The 20,454-nt window shown below is 52.1% G+C and overlaps 1 protein-coding gene across 6 annotated transcripts in view; it reads right to left on the bottom strand.

Moving 5' to 3' along the window:
* KCNQ1 (potassium voltage-gated channel subfamily Q member 1) overlaps positions 1-20,454 on the bottom strand; it is a 376,265-nt gene that overhangs the window by 189,195 nt on the left and 166,616 nt on the right. For all 6 annotated transcript variants that reach the window (XM_055415250.2, XM_055415251.2, XM_088832131.1 and 3 more), the window contains exon 11: positions 4,804-4,924. In XM_055415250.2, the coding sequence (XP_055271225.2) occupies positions 4,804-4,924 (121 nt within the window). The remainder of the gene's footprint in view (positions 1-4,803; positions 4,925-20,454) is intronic.

Below are 20,454 nucleotides of genomic sequence, written 5' to 3'. Positions count from 1 at the left end.
CTTGGCACCTCGTGCAGACAGAGGTGGTCTGAGCTCCAACGAGAGGACACTGGTCTGGGAAGACAAACTAGCCTCATCTGTTCCTGGCAAGACCCCTCCTTTATCCCCCTGGATGCTGGTCCCAGCACGGCCTCAGCCCTTTCCCACCCCGGTTCGCAGGGTGAGAAACAGAGCAAGGGGCTTGGGCGCTTACAGAGGAGCCGTGTCTGGCGCCCTGGGGTCCGCGGGTGTGGGCTGCAGTGGGCCCTGGCTATCTCTGAAATGTCCCAGGCAAACCTGGTATCGCCAATAGAGCTAGTACCCTGGTCCTGGGAACGGAGCGCGGGACCAAGCCTTGTGACATTTGCCCTTGTTTCCAGAAGGCATGGGGCTGGCCCTGGCCTCGCTGACAAACGCAGATTTCAGGAGACGTTAGTAGTGATGTGGATGAAAGCCAGGCCACAGCGGCCTCGCTGGAAAAGAGAAACTTGAACGTTTTGGCGTGAGATTCTGCAGGGTCCAGGAGAAAGTTGAAGACATGGAAATTCTAATTAACGCACACAGGGCTGGTTTTGCTCAAGGATCTCCGGGCTGTCATGTTGCAGGAGGCCTGCGAGTCCATGCTCGCTGGGCGTGTGTGCATGTGTCTGCGCTCACAGTCACCTGGCGGGTGTTCTGTGGGGCCCCAGCGTCGGCCCCGCCTTCCCTCTGCCTTTCTTCCCTAGAAGGTTCTTGGCCTTCCCCATGCCCGTCTTGGTGTACAGGGTGCTAACTGGACTCTCCCCCTGCAGAGCAGGACAGAGGGGTGGCTGATTAAAGAGAGCTGGGTCCTGCCTATCTGGGAGGCTGTGACAGAAGAGATAAGGGGCCCTTCTAGGAGACCAGAGACTGCTGTGTGCACAGAGGGTCTGGCTCTGCAGCCACCTGCCCTGGGTATCCACGTGCAACCACTGGGGTGGGTGTGAATGCCAGGCCAGTCCTGGCTAACTCAGCAGTTGTGGGGAGGACTTCCCAACACACAGCCTAGGAGCCCAGAGCCACAGATGCTGACCCGAGGCTGGTTCTGACCCAGCTACCCTGGCCTCTGCATGCCAGTATCACTGAGGCGCCCACAGCCCCTGCTTCGTCTCTTCCTTGGGAGGTGCTGGCTGGGCCCTGGCTGGGGGACCGTGTCTGCTGTGGGGCGGGAGCCATGGTCCTGGAGCTCTTCCAGCAGAGAGGCCTGGGGGAGCCACACATGAGAGTCCTGGTAGACAGGTATCCCAAAAGAGACCCAGGCCCCGTCCAAGGGTTCAGGGAGCCGGTACAGAGGGCCTCAGGGCTGGAGGAGGATGCAGCAGCCTGGCCTGGGGGCGTCCTGGGCCTCCTTGAAGGGAGGTGGCCTGAGAGGACGCTGGAAAAATGAGTGGGAGTTTGATGGCTGCTGACGAGTGACAGGGATGTTCTGGGTGGAACACCATATGCAAGGCACAGGGTGGACACGGGGCGGCCCTCCTCGCAGTGGGCAAAAGCCCTTAGCAGGGCTTCCCCACCCCTGCCCTGTGCCCTGGGTCCCTGGTCTCCTGCCTCACACTTGCTCCAGGGAAGCCTCATGGCAAGGCTCAGGGCGGGGGCCCGAAGGCAGACGAGCTCCCTTGCATCTGCCTGAGAGGTGTGGGTGAGCCTGTGGCCTGGCCATCCAGAGCTGTGAGTGGGCCCCGGGGGCCTGCCCATGGAGCTTGCGTGGCCAGAGCCACTCTCTCTCCCCAGCCCGCTGCACCCTGACCCCAGCTCGCTGATGACTCCCTAGGTTGCACCAGGCTGGCTCACGGACCCCCAGTCCCCTGACCCCTTGCTCCACCAATGGCCAACAGGCCCTGGAAAGAGGAGCTTCGCCCAGCCCCAGGGACCATCCCGTAATCAAGGCTGCAGTGACCTCACCTCCCTGGGGCCCCGCGGGCGGGGAGAGCTTGAGATGGAAACAAAATGTGTCTTTATTTATGCTTTTAATTTGAATTCTGGAACTGTCCCAACATGGTAATACATTTAACATTCAGTCAAATGCTGAAGAAAAATGGATCTGTTTTTCAGTAACTGCCTCCCACCCACTCTGGCCCCTGTGAGACCCCTGTGCATATCCCCGGCCCTTTGCACACAGTCCAGGCTGTGCATCTCTCTCCCCTGCATGCAGTCCATGGGGCTGAGCTGCCTGTGGGAGCTGAGACGGGTCCCCAAGCCGCTGGAGCCGAGTTTAATTAGGGGCATCAATCAGCGGGCAGGCTATGCGGGAGGCAGAGGAATGCAGCCCGGCGTGGACACCGAGGCCTGGCCATCTTCCCCCGACTGCCCTGCAGGCTGCCGCAGCCCGGAGCAAACGCGGCGCCCATCACTGCTGCCTCCTTCCCCTGCCGTGGCGGGCTGGCACCTCGGCCCAGCCCTTGGCCTTCGGGGCGCCTGGGATCCAAGGTCCCACTGCCGTCTCCTGCACTGTGCCTGTACCCCACCTTCCCTACCTGGTCCCTGCGGGCAGGACCCTGACCCTTGAGGACGGGGACACGCAGAGCCCCTGCTGTCTCAACCTTGACCAGATCAGAGGGCCTTGAGGAGGCCTTTCTGCTGCACACTGTCTGTTCAGCCCAGCCTTCACTGCAGACCCCTCAGTCCAGCACCCGCCTTCCCAGCTGGCTCCTCTGCAGGGTCTGAACTGGGAAAGGCCTTCACAGGTTCCAGGGTGAGGCCCCTCCTGGGGAAGGACGGCCTGGGCCCAGCCAGCACTGGAGGGAACCCCTCCTCCCATAACCAACGGACGGCGCCCAGGGAGTGACGACCCGAGGACCACCGCAGGCTCTCTGGTTGACTTTGCCCCAGGCCCATGGCAGGCAGAGGGCTTGGGGCTGTCAGGTCAGACGGCCTCTGGCTGGGAGGAAAGAACACAAGGAATGGCCAGGCTCCTCTGACTGCACAGCTCCACCAGCTTGAGTTGCTTCCTGGGGCTCCCGGGTGGTGGACCGCCTCCCCGCCACCGGAAACCTTGCGCCTGCAGATACCAGCACACATGGACCTCTCTTCAAAAGGGGTGACCAGGCAAGGCAGCTGTGAGCTTGGATTTAGGCCACCCTCATCCTGGGCCTCCCTGCAGCGGCCTCACAGGGCCCTGGGAGCTGGTGAAGATTGTCCAGCTGGACGGATGATGGGTGACCACCCTGTCCACGCAGGGGGCGGCGTCTTGTGTGCGCCCTGTGGGGCTGGGCCACAGGTGAGAGGGGAGGAAAAGTGAGCTCTGATGGGAAGAGAGCGCCAGGAGGACAAGCAGGGGTCACTGAGCAGTACAGCAAGGCCCGGGTGGTCCCGGGCAGCGTCCAGCCACACGAGGGCCCGGGTCCCAGCAGGCTCTTGGCCATCCCTGCTCTAAGCATGCCCTGCTGCCTGCGCTGCAAACACCAGCCACAAAACCCCAACTTTCACAAAACACTTTGGGGTCTCCTATGCCCCAGATTTGCTGCAGGCCTCAGCCAGAGGGGTAAGCTGGCATCCTGCCTTGGAATGCCACCGACCTGCATCTGCCCAGAGCCCCTGGTTCCCAGCACGAGTCCTACCTCTGCCCTTGCTCACCTACCAAGTGAGCCTCTTGGGTCATCTCCAGGATGGGCCCAGAGCTCAGAGCCCTCCTCCCAGGGGTGGGCGGGAAGCTTGCCCCAGTGCCGCGGCCGCGAGGATGAGAACCCCCTGCGCTCCGGCCCCCGTGTGGCTCTCACCCCATCTGAGCATGCTTCCTGTGTGCGCCCTGCCATCCACAGCTGCTGTCAAGCTCCTCGCGAGCCTGGGGGGCCTGTCAGATCTCGGCACCACCTCGAGACAGTCCTGTCCCCCTCTCGCTCTGGCTCTCTAGCCCGGCCAGGCCTCGGGTTACAGAGCAGCCAGAAGGCCCTGCAGTTGGGGTCCTGACTGCCTTAGTCATCTGCAAGGCAAAGGCCACACCTGGCAGCAGCAAAGGCAGCCGGCCTGGGGCCTCACCTCGAGAGAGATGCACACGATTAGGATGACCTGGAGACCTTGAGCACGGAAAACCAGAACACACTTCACTGACTCCGAGGCAAGGCAAGAAGGCCGGCAAGCGATTCTCAGAAGGACGGGGAGTGCCGTGCGCACATCCTGACACAGACAGACGTCTCCAGGGGAATCCCCAGTGGGGCGGCAGCCAGGACGGGCCCGAGTGTCCCGCTGACCCAGCACAGGCTGTCACTGTGTGCGGGGTGCCCTCGCTGGGAGCACTGAGTCACGTCGCAGGGGAATCACACCACGGCTGAGCCCCGGGGATTGGCCTGGGGATACCGTGGCGGCGGGGGAGGACGGGCATGCGTCCCAGGCCAGCTGTGCCTCGGGGGCAGGCCAACTGGAAGGCGTGGAGAATCAGCCATTTCCTCCACCTGAAGAAGCCCTTGAGGACAGCCGCAGCATCTGCCCCGTGGCTTGGCCAGGGTTCCACGGGGAAATACGAAAAACAAAGTCGTCTCTCTTTGGGGGGCAGGGGAGGGGGCTCAGAGAGAGAAAAACAACCTTTTCAGACGCTCAGAGCACGGAAGCAAGTGGAAAATGATCAGTCCGGTTTTCCATAAGTCACAACAAGAGGATCGTGTTCCCAGACTTGGTGGGAAATGCCCTTGCTCTATCCCCGCCGGGTGCCCCAGTCTAGCCTCTGGGGGCCAGTGACCCTCGGTTGCTGGGGGGCAGGCAGTGAGTGGTGGGCACTGGGCTAACAGACGTGCGCCCTGGTCCAGCACCGAGGCCGCCCCTTTGAGCCCCACATCCCTTCCGCCCATCAGCCCTGGGCGAGCGGGCACTCACTGTGACACGTGGGTGATGGGAGTCAGCAGCATCTCCCCTTCCAGGTCCAGGTCTTCAGCAAAGCTGTTGGTTCTCACGAAATGGGCTGTGCTCACTTCCAGCAGCGTGGGACTCTTTTTCACTGTTGGGAGAGAGGCGGGGCAGCGTGTTAGGCAGGACGGCAGAGGGGCCCAGGGCTGCTCAGAGCTTAGAGGCCTGCTCAGACCTGCCTTCCTCAACCCCCCGGAGCCTCCCCACAAGCAGGTAAGGGACCCTCTCACAGCACTGGGGAGGAGTGGAGCTGACGGAGAAGTCTCGGCACAAGGATTGGCCGGGTTCACGATGGCCCCACGGGCCTGAGCCCTCAGTGGTCAAGGTGCAACTGAGCCAGTGGGAAGGCCTTCCCAGGTGGTGCTGCTGGGAGAGACCTTGCATGTCAATGCAGGGGATATAAGAGATGCAGGTTTGATACTTGGGTCCAGAAGATCCCCTGGAGGAGGGAATGGCAGCCCACTCCAGTATTCCTGCCTGGAGAATTCTATGGACAGTGGAGCCTGATGGGCTATAGTCCATGGGGTCACAAAGAGTCGGACACGACTGAGTGACTTAACACACACGACATCTCCTCAGAGTGAGGACTGTGGCGGGCTGAGCTCAGGGGTCTGGGCCTCTCCTCAGGATCACACCAGACGTTAGGGTCGAGAATAGCTGACAAGCGCAGATCTGGTAAGACACTGATTCCCATCACTGTCCACGGTCATGTGGACAGACCCAGGGCGGTAGGACTCCTGCTCATGAAGAGTTGGAGGCCGGGTGTGGGGCAGCCACAGAGCTCCTGGCCCCTCGCACCCACCGCCTGCACCCTGAGGGAGGCGCAGGAACCACTCAACAGCCCGTGTTAGCGTTCAGGTTCCTGGGCCCACCTGTAGTAGGCTGGCACTGGCCCTCAGGGCTGACTAAGAGTACCTGTCAGTCCCCGGATTTGCAATCTGGACCCCTGTTTTTTGTTTTTTTTTCATTTAAAGTTTGTATTGTCAAATAAGTACTTGTAAAAAGTGAGGCAAGTCAAAGATTCACAAAGCCCTTCCTCCCGCCCCCCACCCCGCCGAGGTCATTAGTGTTAACCACCAGCTAGATTCCAAGCTCATCCCTTTCTGCCCATCAGAGCAGCTGACAGCTGGTGGGACTTGGATTCGCACACACGTGACGTTTCTGTCACTCTGCAGCATGCCCATCGCATTTTCCTACAGCTATGTAGACGTGGACCTCAGTCTTACTTTAGTAGTTGCATGACCGTCTGCAGCCTAGATCTGCCGCGGTTAACTCAGCCAGTCCATGTTTGATGGACATCTGGTCCCACTAGCTGCAAGCCTCTGCTTTAAGACAATGATGCACCATCCGTCCTTAGGGAGACCTGACACATTAAGGCAGGTGAGGGCTGTTTCCTTGGTGATTTTGATAGATATCTGTGAACTGTTTTCCCCAGAAGCTGTGTCAGGCTCCCCCAGCAGTGCATGAACATGCCAGCTTCCCCACACCCATGCCGGCACCAGCCTTTGCCAGCCTTCCTGGGGCCCACCAAATACAGATGAAGACTGGCGAGCTGTTTCTCCTTCTGTCGAATGCCTTTTGTGGCTCTGAGGCTATTTGGTTTTCCTCTTGTGGAATTATCTGTTCGTATCCTTTACTCATTTTTGTTTGTCAGCTTATAGGAAAATTTTTATATGTTGTTGCTGCTGCTGCTGAGTCGCTTCAGTCGTGTCCGACTCTGTGCGACCCCATAGACGGCAGCCCACCAGGCTCCCCCGTCCCTGGGATTCTCCAGGCAAGAACACTGCAGTGGGTTGCCGTTTCCTTCTCGATAGAGATAATTAACCCCTTGTCATTTGGGGTACAGATACCTTCCCCAGTCTACCGTCAGTGTTTTAACCTTAATTATGGGTTTGTCATAGGAAATTTTTTATGATTTTGGAGCTATACCTATAGCACATTAAAAAGCAGAGACATCACTTTGCTGACAAAGATCTGTATAGTCGAAGCTGTGGTTTTTCCAGGAGTCATGTACTGATGTGAGACTTGGGCCACAAAGGAGAACAAGAGATGAAGAATGGATGCTTCTGAACTGTGGTGTGGAGAAGACTCGAGAGTCCCCTGGAGAGCACGGGGATCAAACCAGTCCACCCTAAAGGAAATCAACCCTGAATATTCATTGGAAGGACTGATGCTGAAGCTGAAACTCCAATACTTTGGCCCCCTGATGCAAGGAGCTGACTCACTGGAAAAGACCTCGATGCTGGAAAAGATTGAGGGCAGGAGGAGAAGGGGATGATAGAGGATGAGATGGTTGGATGGCATCACCTACTCAATGGGCCTGAGTTTGAGCAAACTCCAGGAGACAGTGAAGGACAAGGAAGACTGGCGTGCTCCAGTCCACGGGGTTGTGAAGAGTTGGACACGACTTAGCAACTCAGCAACAACAAAAACCATCTTCTGCTTTTGAAAAAGAAAGATTTCCCTTTCTTTGTCAAAGTAGCACAACTGTCTCCTAAATGTGTGTGTGTGTGTAGATTTTACTACATTTAGCACTTACACCTCGCGTTGTAGGAGGCCATCAACAGTCAGAAACTGAAAATGTGAACGGCACTGTATTCAGTCTTACTGAAAAAACTAAAGTTTCATCAAGGGAACAGGAGAAAACCTCTGGACCTTGGTTTTGGCAATGAGTGCTGAAGTATGATACCAAAAACTCAGTCTGTGGGCAGGAAAAAAAAGAAAAACTGGACTTTATCAAAGTTAAAAGCATTTGCTCTGTAAGAGACACTGCTAAGAGAATGTAAAGACAAGTCATAGGCTTGAAAAAAAAGTGTACATGTCACTTCTCTGGTCAAGGACTTTTTTCTAGAATGTATAAAGAACTCCTGGAACTTGACAAGAAAACTAACAACCCAACTGGAAAAATGGATTACTAACAAGCTCATGGGGAATGCGCAATTCAATCAGTAGTTGTTAGGGGGATGCAGATTAAATCCACAGCAAGCTACCATTATACCCTTATTGGAATGACTAAAATTTTTAAATGGTAGCAATTTTGGATATTCGGAAAAGAGTAAAGTTAGAACCTTACTTTTCACTTTACATTAAGAAATTCAAGTCTGACAATATGGTATACTCATGAAGACGCAGAGCAACTGGAAGTATTCATGTTGCTGGTGGGAACGCAGAATGGTGCAGCCACAATGGAAAAGGGTTTAGCGGTTTCCTTTAATGCTGAACATATGTTTATCTTGTGACCCATTGGTCCCTGTCCGTTCTTCAAGTGAACTGAAAATTTACACTCACAGAAACTTGTACATAAATGTGTATAACAGCCTCACTTACAATTGCCGGAACCTGGAAACAACTAGGATGCACTTCGATAGGTGAAATGGTAACTTGTGGTACATCCATACAATGGAATACCATCCAGCGATCAAAGGAGATGAACTAATGATTCATGTGACAACAGAAATGAATCGCAAATGCATTTTTCTAAGCAGTGAAAGAAGCCAGATGCAAAAGGCCACATATTCTATGATGTCATTTATACGGCATTCCGGAAAAGGGAAGACTACAGGGATGTAAAACAGACCCGTGACTGCCGGTATTTAGGGGAGGGGGGTACTTAACTTCAGGAGAGTTGCACGCTGGAATTTTTCAGGCTGTGGAACTTTTCGGGATGATGATGTGGTGGATACACAACTCCAAGCATTTGTCAAAACCCACAGAACTTACGCATCTCCAAGAGTAAATTTCACTATGTACCGCCCCCCCCCCCACCAGAATAAGCCTGTTCGAGGATCCAGGATGGAAAGCAGACTGTGCTGAGTGGATTCTGTTTACAAATGTGCAACAGCCCTGTGAGGGGCCGTAAGGAGGCGCTGAGCTGTGACTCCTCAGGAGACAGGCCTTCACTGGACGTGGTCATGTGGTTGCAGTGCCTGTAAACACGGCATTCCAGGCGGCAGGTGCGCTTCTCAGGGGCACTACAGGTGCCTTGAGCAAGTAAATTTACAGACTGGGTGCAGGGAAGCAACGGAGTTTGGGGGCGGTGAGTGCCCCTGTGATGAGAAAAGACCAGAATGAACTCACACCTGACACAGACACAAATAAACACAGATACGTGTGCACAGTATTTCCCAGCTCTGTCCATCGAGAGACTCCAGAAGCAGTGACAACCCCAGAGCAGTGAGCACATCCAGAGCCCAGATCCTGGCTTCTAACTCCTGTACCTTCTCCAGTAAAAGGAACCAGGACTCTGACAGAATGGTGCTTCTAGGGCTAGGGCAGGGAAAATGTCAGATGCATGTAAAGTACTGTCTACCAAGGAAAGACACGCTCCAAAATGAACAGATGAGAAGGACGAGGGCGTGTCAGATGGACACGGGAACTAACCCAAAAGAGCTCTCAGTCCAGTGTCCAGAGCGACAAAAATTTGAGCAACAAAATTATACTAGTGATATAACTATTAGGTTACAGCTAAAAATATAAATATTCCTGAGTCTACACTGATACAAATTAACAAGTAATTGAAAGAGAGGTATACATCTTCCTTACAGAAGAATTTCAAATAATCAGTGTAGAAAGACTGAGGGGAAAAAAGTCACCGCTAGAACACCTCAGTGTTACTTGCTATAGGCAAGATCCAAGGATGAATGCTAAAATCAGTAGGTGAAACTTTAAGGAAAAACTTCAAAGGATCTCCCCTCTAATCTTTGTTCATTTCTGTGGAGATTTTAACATACGTTCAGCAGTGCTTTGCCATTCATTCTGGCAGGATAGAGTGTAACTCCGCACCCCTTGGGAGTGGGCTGGAATGGTGACTCCCTTCTCATGACTGGGAAGGGAAAAGGCTAAATGAGGCTGGGTGACACCACCTTAGCCAGGTGGCTCAAGGTTGACGGTGCCAGTGATAAACCACGTTGACGTCACGAACTGTGATATGGTACGAGGAGAAAAGTACTTCACTTCATGGCATTCTTCCCCCAAACCCTAGTCTAATCCTGAGCAAGGGCAACAAACCCAAACCGGGGGGTCACGACCCCTGACTAGCATTCCTAAGAACTGTTAAGGAGATACGTGAAGAACAAGGAGGGAGTAAAATGAGCTGCCACGGATCTGAGAAAATTGAGGAGAGCTACTAAATGCAGTGATGGGTCCTAGAGCAGAAAAAGGACGTTAGCAGTTAAGCCAGTAAAACCAGATGAGGGAATGAAGCCGCAGCTGGACTCCTAGTGTTGCCGCCACGTTCACTTCTTCGTTTTGATAACTGCACCGTGGTCACATGAGATGCTGACATTAGGGGAAACTGGTGAGAGGGATATGGGGACTCTGTACTATTTTACCTCTCTGTAAATAAAAGTGTTTAAAAATGAAGGGAAAAAACCCTGTGTATAGTAGTACAAAACATCCTTAGTACCTAATTAAGACTCACTGGAAAAGGGTCTGATGCTAGGAGGGATTGGGGGCGGGAGGAGACGGGGACGACAGAGGACGAGATGGTTGGATGGCATCACCGACTCGATGGACATGGGTTTGAGTGAACTCCGGGAGTTGGTGATGGACAGGGAGGCCTGGCGTGCTGTGGTTCATGGGGTTGCAAAGAGTCAGACACGACTGAGCGACTGAACTGAACTGAACTGAAGGATATACAAGAACTCTATGTAGAAATTATGAAGCCTTAACGAGAGACACTCAAGAAGACATAAATAAAGGAGAAATATGCTTCTGTTCCATTGATTCAGTTCAGTTCAGTTCAATTGATTAGAAAACTCAATAGTAAAAAGATTCTCCCCAAATCGTAGTAAAAATCCCATGGTTTCCGTGCTGGAACCCTGGCAAGCTGATTCTAAAATTACTCTGCAAGTACAAAAGGCCAGGAATCAAGATTCTTGAACAACAACGAGGCAGGAGAACTTGCTCTGCTAGACATCAGTGCCTATTACCAAGCAGTAGTCGAGGGGGACTGGTGCTGATGCAGAGAGACGGACAGCCTAAGTGGATGGGGGTGAGTGTCTAGAAACAGCCCCCACACATACGAATGCTTCCTGTGTATCAGAGGTGGCCTGCAGGTGCTGGGACGAGGATGTTCAGGGATAGCTGTCTGTTCACACGAGGGAAATGCTGAACTGGACCCTTACCTCACACCATACATCACCAGTTCATTAATGGCATTCCTGGCAGTTACAAACTAATGAGAAAACTATAAAGACTCTCTGACTGAATCTAGAAGAATACCTTCATGACCTCAGGATTTGGTAGAATTTTCTAAGACTTCAGCAATAACCATAAAGGAAAAGACTGATTAATTCAACTAGATTAAAATTGAGACCTTACGGCTCAGCAGGTAAAGAATCCGCTTGCAGTGCAAGAGATCTAGAAGACGTGGGTTTGACCCCTGGGTCGGGAAGATCCCCTGGAGGAGGAAATGGCAACCTGCTTGTAGTATTCTTGCTTGAAAAATGCTATGGACTGAGGAACCTGGAGGGCTGCAGTCCATTGGATTGCAGAGTTGGATACAACTTGCAACTAAACAACAATAATCGTCAGACGATGTATTTAAGAGTAAAAAGCCAACCATAGAAGAGTATCCACAAAATACAAAGAATTCCTACACATCGATAAGAAAAATGTTAGCAACTCAATGAAAAATAGGGCAAGAGACCAGCACATCACAAAAGAGGAATCCGAATGGCTGATGAACACGTGGAAAGGTGTTGTGCCTGACTTGCAATCAGAGAGATGTAAATAAACTCAGGGAGCTCACAGCCCATGGGGGCGAGGGCAGACTTCCAGCAGGAAACCGCACAGACATTACTTAGTCACACCCTGGAGAAGGGCTCTGAGTGAAGGGCTCTTTGCCCGTGACATTCTCGGAGAGCACAGGAAAGTGACGGGTAAGTCTTGAAGAATGCGTGTGCATTCAAAGGCTCCCAGGTCTGGGACCTGGCAGGAACATTTATGGCCCCCATTTTAGAGATTTGGGGCTGAGATTCAAGTACCCTGGGTTATATTATTCAGTTGTCAAGTGACAGAGCTAGAACTTCATCCAGGATTCAAGTGTTCTCTCAAAAAGAAAAAAAAGGAAAGGAAAATGAGCACAAATACATATTTTTATGTCTGCATCACTTGTATACAGAGGGGAGGAACAGCAGAGCGGTGGCTGGAAAGTGGAGCTACTTTCCAAACACCCAAGATGACAAGTGCCATCTCCAAAGCCCCAGGGCCAAGGGTGAGCCACCTGACCCCTCACAAAGGCCCATCCCTGGTGTTTCAGGAAATTAAACTGTGCACATCAGTTAGGGCCTGCACCTGCCAGAGAAGAATGTGTGATGTTTGGTTTTATCCTGAGAACAGCATATGGGGCCCCCACAGCAAGGGGCCAAGAAAGGGGTCCACATGTTGGTTTTTCCCAATTGACAGGAATGGCACTTTTTTGCCCACTCCTACGTCGGATGTTGTGGGGTCTGCCTCCCCTATCACAGGCAGGCAGCAGTCAGGGCCACAAACCCTTCCCCATTTCTCACCTATAGTCCCAGCCTGGTCAGGCTCCTGCAAGAAGGTACAGGGAGTGTGGTGGGGTTGGGAGGTGGATTTGTATCCCTGGCAGACACAATGGCTTACTGCCCCTTCGGGCCAAGGTTTGGGGTAAGTGCTGTGTCCCAAGAAACCTGACTTCTCATCCCCAACTTCGAGGAGACTGTGGTTGCTGTTTTCCAAAGACGTGAGAAAACCAACAGCCCTGGCCTTGCAACTGCAGAGCAGGCTGAGCCCTTGGTGGACTCGGCAACCTGTGTGGACACCCAGGCCCTTAGGAGGGCATCAGAGCTATGCCAGGTGAGCCATCCAGAGTGCCAGACCTTGGGGAAAAGAGCCCTGCATCCTGGCGACAGTGAAGTCACACTTTGATGAGACAGTCCCAGTTTTCAGTGCTTTAATTCCTTGGCTGCCTTTGCCTTGTCAAGGCCAGAATCTGGGCCTAAGTTTTCAAGGCAGAACAAAACAATTTTGTTTTCTAGGAAAATGGGAGGTCTGGGATGGCTAACGCAGCCTCTGGCGTGGCGACTACCACAGCTGGCGACACCGGCTGCCAAGTCTCACCCTCTCTCCAGAGAACAGGAACCAAACAACACAGCATCTTTCCTTCTAGCCAGTGGGTCTGCTTAGTAGGGTGACTTGAATTTTCTTTTAAAATATATGGGCACAGAAAAAAGACTGGAAGGAAATTGATCAAAATACTGTTTGTCTTTAGGGAGAAGAGACTGGATGATTTTCATTTCTTCCCCTACGGTGTTCACGTTTTCCGTCCTGGATGATACTTTCTCAAGCCAGGAAACAGTACTTTACGGAAGTAACCCCTGTCTGGGCTTTGCCCCATCCCACAGCCCTGCACATCCGTCCTGGAGTGGCACTGGAGTATGTGAGAGCACCCTTCATCCTTCCACCTGACCTGGAACTGCCCACGTGCCCGAACAGAGCTCTCTCCTGCCACAGGCATCGCCCGAACCTTCTGTTCCCGGGAGCACCTGGTCTCACTTCCTGTGGCTTTCCATCCAGCCTCTGCCGGTCCAGTCCCTCGCTCTCTGGAAGCCCAGCCGATCCCCAACACTGGAACACACTCGGCTCCTACACGGCGCAGGAAGGGGACTCCCACCTCGGTCTTCTCCAGCTGTGGCCTCATCTCTTTGTCACCACAGCTCTGCAGGATCACAGCTTTGATTCCCATTTCTTGATGAGCAAACCAGTGTAAAAGGCTAAACGTGATGCCCTGGACCACACACCAGGCCAGGACTTCAGCACCAAGTCAGACCTGCCACAAGGCCCGAGTCCCTCCCCGCTGCCCCCGTCCTCAGGAGAGTCCCCGAGGACTGGTGCCTGGGCCTTCACCTGGTTCTCCCCTGGTGACTGATTGAAATGCTGCTGAGTCCTTCACAGAGCCTTCCAAGGCTCTCAAGACCTCCCCCTCTTCTGGATGGGTACAGGGCTTATGTGTGCTGGGACCACAGGTCTGCCAGTTCCTTGGCACGGCACCTTGCCTTCCACCTCCCCCCATGTCCCTCCAGGGCCTGGCACAGGCATGTTCCCCAAGCCAGCTCTCTCCACAGGGACAAACAGAAGCTGCCCCTGTCCTTCCCAAGTCAAAGCCCCTTCCCACCTGCCCGCCTCAACCTCCCCCCACAAGAAATCCACCCCTCTTGGCAGATTTGCCAAAGCCCTGCAGATTCTGCACTGTGAACGAGAACCCCCTCCCCAGGGCATCCGGACAGCTGCAGCCAGACCCTGCGTGACATTGCTGAGCTGCGGCCCCAGGTCTGTGCCAGCTGCCCATGCCCAGCTCACAGCCCACAAGCCAGCACTGCCGCGTCGCCACCTGTGTCTCCACTGAGAGGCGAGAAGTAAGGGACACGGACAGAAAGTAAAAGCCATTCCCACAGCAGCTGCCAGGAGCAGGGCAGAGGGTGGAGTGAAAATGTATGTTCACAGCTGGCACCCAGTTCCGCTTAGGAAAATACCTTGCTTGAGTGGACACCTGTTGTTTGTGCCTGTCCAGCAGCTAGGCCTGGCTTCTGGGAACAGCTTCTCAAATCTTCCTTGGGCGGGGGGCTCAGCTCCTTCCCTGTTCCTGAGGCCACAGGATACAGGTACCTACTGGCCATCCCCAGAGAGGGCCCGTGGCCCAGGCCTTGGCCTTAGGAGGCACAGAGGCAGGTCCAAAGACGGCTCATACCCCATTTGGGGCTGTTGGGAGCCTGGCCCCAGATTCTGGCAAATGTGATGGGGAAAGTGGTGACCTCTTTGGGCTGCGCTTTCTGAGCTGGTCGCCATCTTGCCCCCTTCAGAAAGTGGCTGCCTGAGGACACGGCCATCCCAGGGGCAGTGGGGAGGGGAGGGGGAACAGAAGGAACAGGGAGGCTGAGGGGACAGAGCAAGCAGACGTGGTCATCCCAGCCCCGGGTCCAGCTGGGCCTGAAACAGCTGGGTCCAGTAGTGCGAGCCAGAACATGTCCTCTCTGTTTCAGCTAGATGGACTTGGGCTTCCACTGTTTCTTGCCAAGAGAATCTTTCGGAATGTGTGTGACGAGCTTGGGGGTGAGGCTTGAGCCCGAGGGCGTGGGTCTGAGCAGTCAGGGCCACACAGGAGTGGGTTGTTCACATGCCCCTCACTGGTTTGGGGTTACAGGCAGAGGGGCAGAAGCAGGCCGGAAGGAGCTCCCTCCGTGATGGCCCAGGGGGTCGTAGAAGGTGGCTCCCTAAAGCCCCAGGCTGGCTTTCTGTGCTGTGGTGCTGCTGCAAGGTTGTTTAAAGCGGACTGTGGGATGTGCTGATCTCGCGTCAGTCAAAGGCGCGCAGCCTAGATTGGACATGAGCATGACCATGATGTGGACAGTCAAACGTGACCAACCCTGGGGAGGACCCTGGCCTCTAGTCCCAGAGGTGAGGGCAGAGGACCCTGGTCCCCAGCACTCACCTCTGCACTGGCGCACAGGCCTCAGCACACACAAATCTGGAGAGGAGAATGACTCTGCCGGACCAAGGGTGGTGCTCAGGAGTGCACGCGGCAACAGAGCCAGGACAGGGTCAAGCCCAAGAGAGCACAGGAAACGGAAGAGGAGCAACACAGCCACCCACACGACTCGGGCAACCCTCCGGGGGGTCAGTACGCTCCGGGAAGTCACCGTCCACACCTCCTAAGACACAGTTCCCGGGGATGGTTCCCGGCAGCAAGAGCAGCCCCGGGAAACGTTAATATACAATGGAATCTGGGTTAAGCACTGTCTTCTCCAAGAGTTGAGCTCACAGGACATTCCCAAGAAACCTCTGGAGAGGTGGGGAGGAAAGTTTCTGGAGGTCTTTGGATGAAGAAAACAAAAAAATGGCCTTGATTTTCAAGGCAAAATTACAGAGGAAGAAAAAAATGTTTTTAATCTAATTAAGAGCGATCTTTTCACCTTCATCACAACATCGCGGAAACGTGCCAGTTCTTAACTTCACACAATAATCAAAGCAATTAGTGAGGGAGAAGCCTTGGAAACCGGTGCAGATGTTCTCAGAATGTTTAATGGGGAAATGAGTTGCAGGCCTCGTTCTCAGCATCCGGCTCCAGGCCCTGGCTACCAAATCCAGACATCTGCTTGGGCCCCACCCCCAGGCCCCGAGGGCGCAGGCTTGAGAAACACAGGTCCCTTCCCAGGCCGCCTCCCAGCCAGACCAGATCCAGGGCCGAGAGGCTCCCCACAGCTCCCCACGCCAGAGCCTGGACACAGAGCTACCCCAGAGCTGGTAGGGGGGAGGCTTAACGTCAAAATTATGTTAACAACTGATGTCAAAAATAATCAACGCAGCCTGGCTCCCCCTTCACCCCCACGGGTCCCTGCTGATTGCAGGAGTGCTGGAGGCAGGGAGAGGGCAAGGGGCCCTGCAGAGAACTCTCAGCTCTGACACAGCCCCCACCTACTTTGCACAAACACTGCTTCATGAAAAGACATGGTGGGCTCGATCTGGTGTGGCCCCAGACCCCATTCCAATGCTGCTAGCTTCTTCATGGGCCCAGGAGTCAGACTGGTCGAATATGAGGAAATTTCCAATAATCAGAAAAAAAAAAACAAAAACGTGGAGGAGCAAGGACTGCGCTTGCAAAGGAAACAGCCCACGGCAGACGGCAGAGGGCCACGAGGCCAGTATCAACTGGCTGTGGGAGACAGGTCCCCAGCTGGGCCAGTCAGCGTAGCAAGTCTCAGAGACCCTGGCGTATGGCAGGCATCAGGGACACAGAGGTAACACACGACCCTTGTTCTCCAGGACACAGAGGCAGCACGGGGGCCTCACCGTGTACCCTCAGAACTCACGACCCGTCAGCACCAAAGGCCCCTCATGTGGGCCTGCCAGATGCTTTTCTGAGCACTATCTCTGACCTCGGGGGCCCGCTGAGCCACACACAGGGCAGGCCAGGAGTGACGCACAATGAACCCCCGAGGGGTAGCTTTCAGCAGTGAGAGGTAAACACCCTAAGCTTCTTGAGCAGCTGGTGGAGCAACTCCGAGGAGTGTTCTCTGCGGCTTCCCAGCTGCCCGACATGGAGCTCTCCCTCAGCAGGCATTCCCAGGGTGGACTCGGGACGCACGGAAACCGATCTGAGATGGACAGGAAGCTGCCGGTGCACTTTCAGCAGGAGAGAGGCAAGGTCTACTTTAAAAGAACTCGCTTGGACTGCGATGTGCCATATGGAGGAGAGGTGGGGTGGCGACAACTGGGACACAGAAATGGAGGCAGCTCTGACCAGGGAGGTGTGAAGGCAGAGAGTGCGCCAAGTTTGGGAAGCTGCCAAGGCCTGCTGATGGACACGGGCTTGGGGAGAAGGTGTCCTTTTTAACAGCTTCCAGTCAAACAGTACGCTGCTCCCCTTCCGTCTGGTTTCACATCTCCCTACTTATCCTCCCCCAAAGCATGAGACCAGAAAGGAGTGCAAATAAAACCACACACAACTCATGCCTTTAGCAGCAGGAGGAAACAGAACAGTGTGGCCTTCACGTTCGTTACCTGTGAATTGAGAAACGAACCAAAGTCCAACAGCACGGCAGCCACCTGCCCACCACTGCAAGACTCTAGCGGAAGAGTTGGGAGATGAGGCTTACAATGCCCAGTCCGAACATATTAGGGAAGTGAGTGACCTCAGCAAAAATAGACAAGTACCTCTGAGGAGAGTTTCCTTCCCAGAAACCTCTGTCAGAATCAACTTTGTCAGAACTCTAGAAAGCAGTCAAATGTCGATAGCACCCTGGTGAACACCCAACCAAGAAACAGGCAATTAAAAAATGAAAGCCCTGTGGCTTTGTTACTCGTCTTGGCAATAGCCCTGGTCCCCCACTCATGAGCAGTCTTGAAGATGGCCGTCCACATTCCACGTGTGGAACCTGAGCCCTTGGTTCTAGAGGGAGCAGAGCTGATGTTATGCTCCAGCAATTGTATCTGTTCTGTATTGTCTGGAGGCTTCCAGAGAGTGATTGCCTTTATTTCCTCCACAAGAGAACTCAAGTGAAAAATGTTTCAAATTCTAAGAAAACACTGTGAGGAAGCAAACAAATCACAGCCACCCGGGGACAGGATTACAGGTAAGGCATACACAAGCTTCTAGTTCAGTGACTAGAGCATGGGGAGCCTGGGAGGAAAAGCCGGGGGAAGTTTCTTTCAGAGATCAAGCCATTAAGACTCCTATGTAATACTGAAGAACTGAGAAGCCAAGAGCCTACCCAGGGCAGGATGCGTGCTCAAAAAAGTCCTGAGAACACACTAAGCTTCCATTTCTGGCTGGTCCCTGTGCCCACCTCAAGCAGAAAATGAAGGCTGAGGCAGAGCTGTAAACAGCCTGACCAAATCTTGAAGGCTTGTCCCAGCACAGAGCTAAACTGCAAAGGTTGGGAGAATTGTTTTGTTTTTACTTTTTCCCTCCTTCTTCCTCTTCTGACTCTGGCACTCACGGAAATCGCTGTCAAAACACCAGCTGAACACAAGAACAGTGAGCTTAGAGACCACACATGGCAAAGAATATGGATGTTGAAAAAATAGCCAAGAAGGCACCAAAGAGTTATAGTTCACAACAACGAGAAATAACTCCTGAGAAGGGGAAAGAACCTGCTGTTTAGAATTACTATATACAGTGTTCAAAATAGCCAGTTTTTAACAAAATTATGAAGTATATGAAGAAACAAGAAAGTATGGCTCATTGATAGAAGAAATTAATGGAAACCAACCCTAAGGAAGTGCAAACATTAAACTTACTACACAAAGAGTTAAAATCAACTTTCTTAAACATGTTCAAGGAACTGAAGGAAATCACAGACAAGGAACTAAAGGAAAACCATGAGAATGCTGTATGAATAAAAAATACAGAAATTATAAACAGGAATTAAACCTGACAAACATATATAGAACACTCCACCCAACAACAGCAGAATGCATGCATCTCAAGTATGCGTGGAATATTCTCCAGGATAGATTACATGTTAGAACACAAAGTAGTCTCAGTAAAATTTTAAAAATTAAAATCATACAAAGTAACCAAATTGGGATTAGCCTAAAAATCAATAATAGAAGGAAAACTAGTAAATTAACAAATACGTGGAAATTAAACAACACACTCATTAAAAACTAATGGTCAAAGAAGACATTACGAAGGAAGTTAAAAAAATGTTAAGATGAAAATACAGCATACCAAAGCCTATGGGATGTAACGAAAGCAGTGCTCATAGAGAAAAATATAGTTATGAATTCCTGCATAAAGAATTTCAACAACTTTACAGCCAAAGGAACTATAAAAAGAAAAGTAAACTAAACCCAAAGTTAGCAGAAAAAGGAAATAATAAATGTGATAGTGGAGAAATGAATAGAAAATAGAATCAACTGAAAAAAAGTTGGTTACTTTTGAAAAGATCCAACAAAGTTGAAAAACCCTTAGCTGAAATGACTAAGAAAAAACTAGAGAAGATGCAAATAAAAACATAATGAAAGTGGGAACATTACAACTGATGATACAGAAATAAAAAGAATTATACCAATACTCTCATTCATGGACCACAGCCTTGTCATGGTGAAGGGGCTTATGTAATGCAACGAAGGTATGGAGTCATGACATTTAGTGCCACCCGAGATGGATAGGTCATAGTGAAGAGTTCGGACAAAAGGTGGTCCACAGGAGAAAGAAATGGCAACCCACTTCATTATTCCTGCCTGGAGAACCCCGTAGACAATATGAAAAGGCAAAAAGATGTGACACTGGAGAAGAATGGACAAGTAGCTTTAGAAGGAATGAAGAAGCCGAGCCAAAGTAGAAATGATGCCCAGTTGTGGATATGTCTGGTGGTAAAAGTCAAAGTCTGATGGTGTAAAGAACAATATTGCATAGAAACCTAGAAAGTTAGGTCCATGAATTAAGGACGTGAGATGGAAAGAATGAACATGAACATCTTAGGAGTCAGTGAACTAAAATGGATGGGAAAGGAAGAATTTAATTCAGATGACAATTATGTCTTCTACTGTAGGCAAGAATCCCTTAGAAGAAACAGAATAGTCCTCACGGCCAACAGTAGAGTCTGAGATGCAGTACTTGGGTGCAATCTCAAAAATGACAGAATGATCTTGGTTCATTTCCAAGGTAAAACATTCAGCATCACAGTAATCCAAGTCTATGCTCCATCCGCTAATGGCAAAACACTTCAGTGTTCTTGCCTTGAGAACCCCATGAACAGTAAGAAAAGGCAAAAAGATAGGACACTGAAAGATGAACTCCCCAGGTTGCTAGGTGCCCAATATGCTACTGAGATCAGTGGAGAAATAAATCCAGAAAGAATGAAGAGATGGAGCCAAAGCAAAAACAACACCTAATTGTGGATGTGACTGGTGATGGAAGTAAAGTCCAATGCTGGAAAGAGCAATATGGAAAGAATAGTAGGAATCTGGAATGTTAGGTCCATGAATCAAGGCAAATTGGACATGGTCAAACAGGAGATGGCAAGAGTGAACATCAATATTTTAGGAATCAGCAAACTTAAATGGACTGGAAAGGGTGAATTTAACTCAGATGACCATTATATCTACTACTGTGGGCAAGAATCCCTTAGAAGAAATGGAGTAGCCATCATG

Source organism: Moschus berezovskii, chromosome 25, assembly GCF_049115385.1.
Source record: "Moschus berezovskii isolate FMDL1 chromosome 25, NW_MosBer_1.0, whole genome shotgun sequence".
Lineage (NCBI taxonomy): Eukaryota > Metazoa > Chordata > Mammalia > Artiodactyla > Moschidae > Moschus > Moschus berezovskii.
Note: the sequence above shows the minus strand (reverse complement) of the source record. Positions and strands in the feature narration are given on the sequence as shown.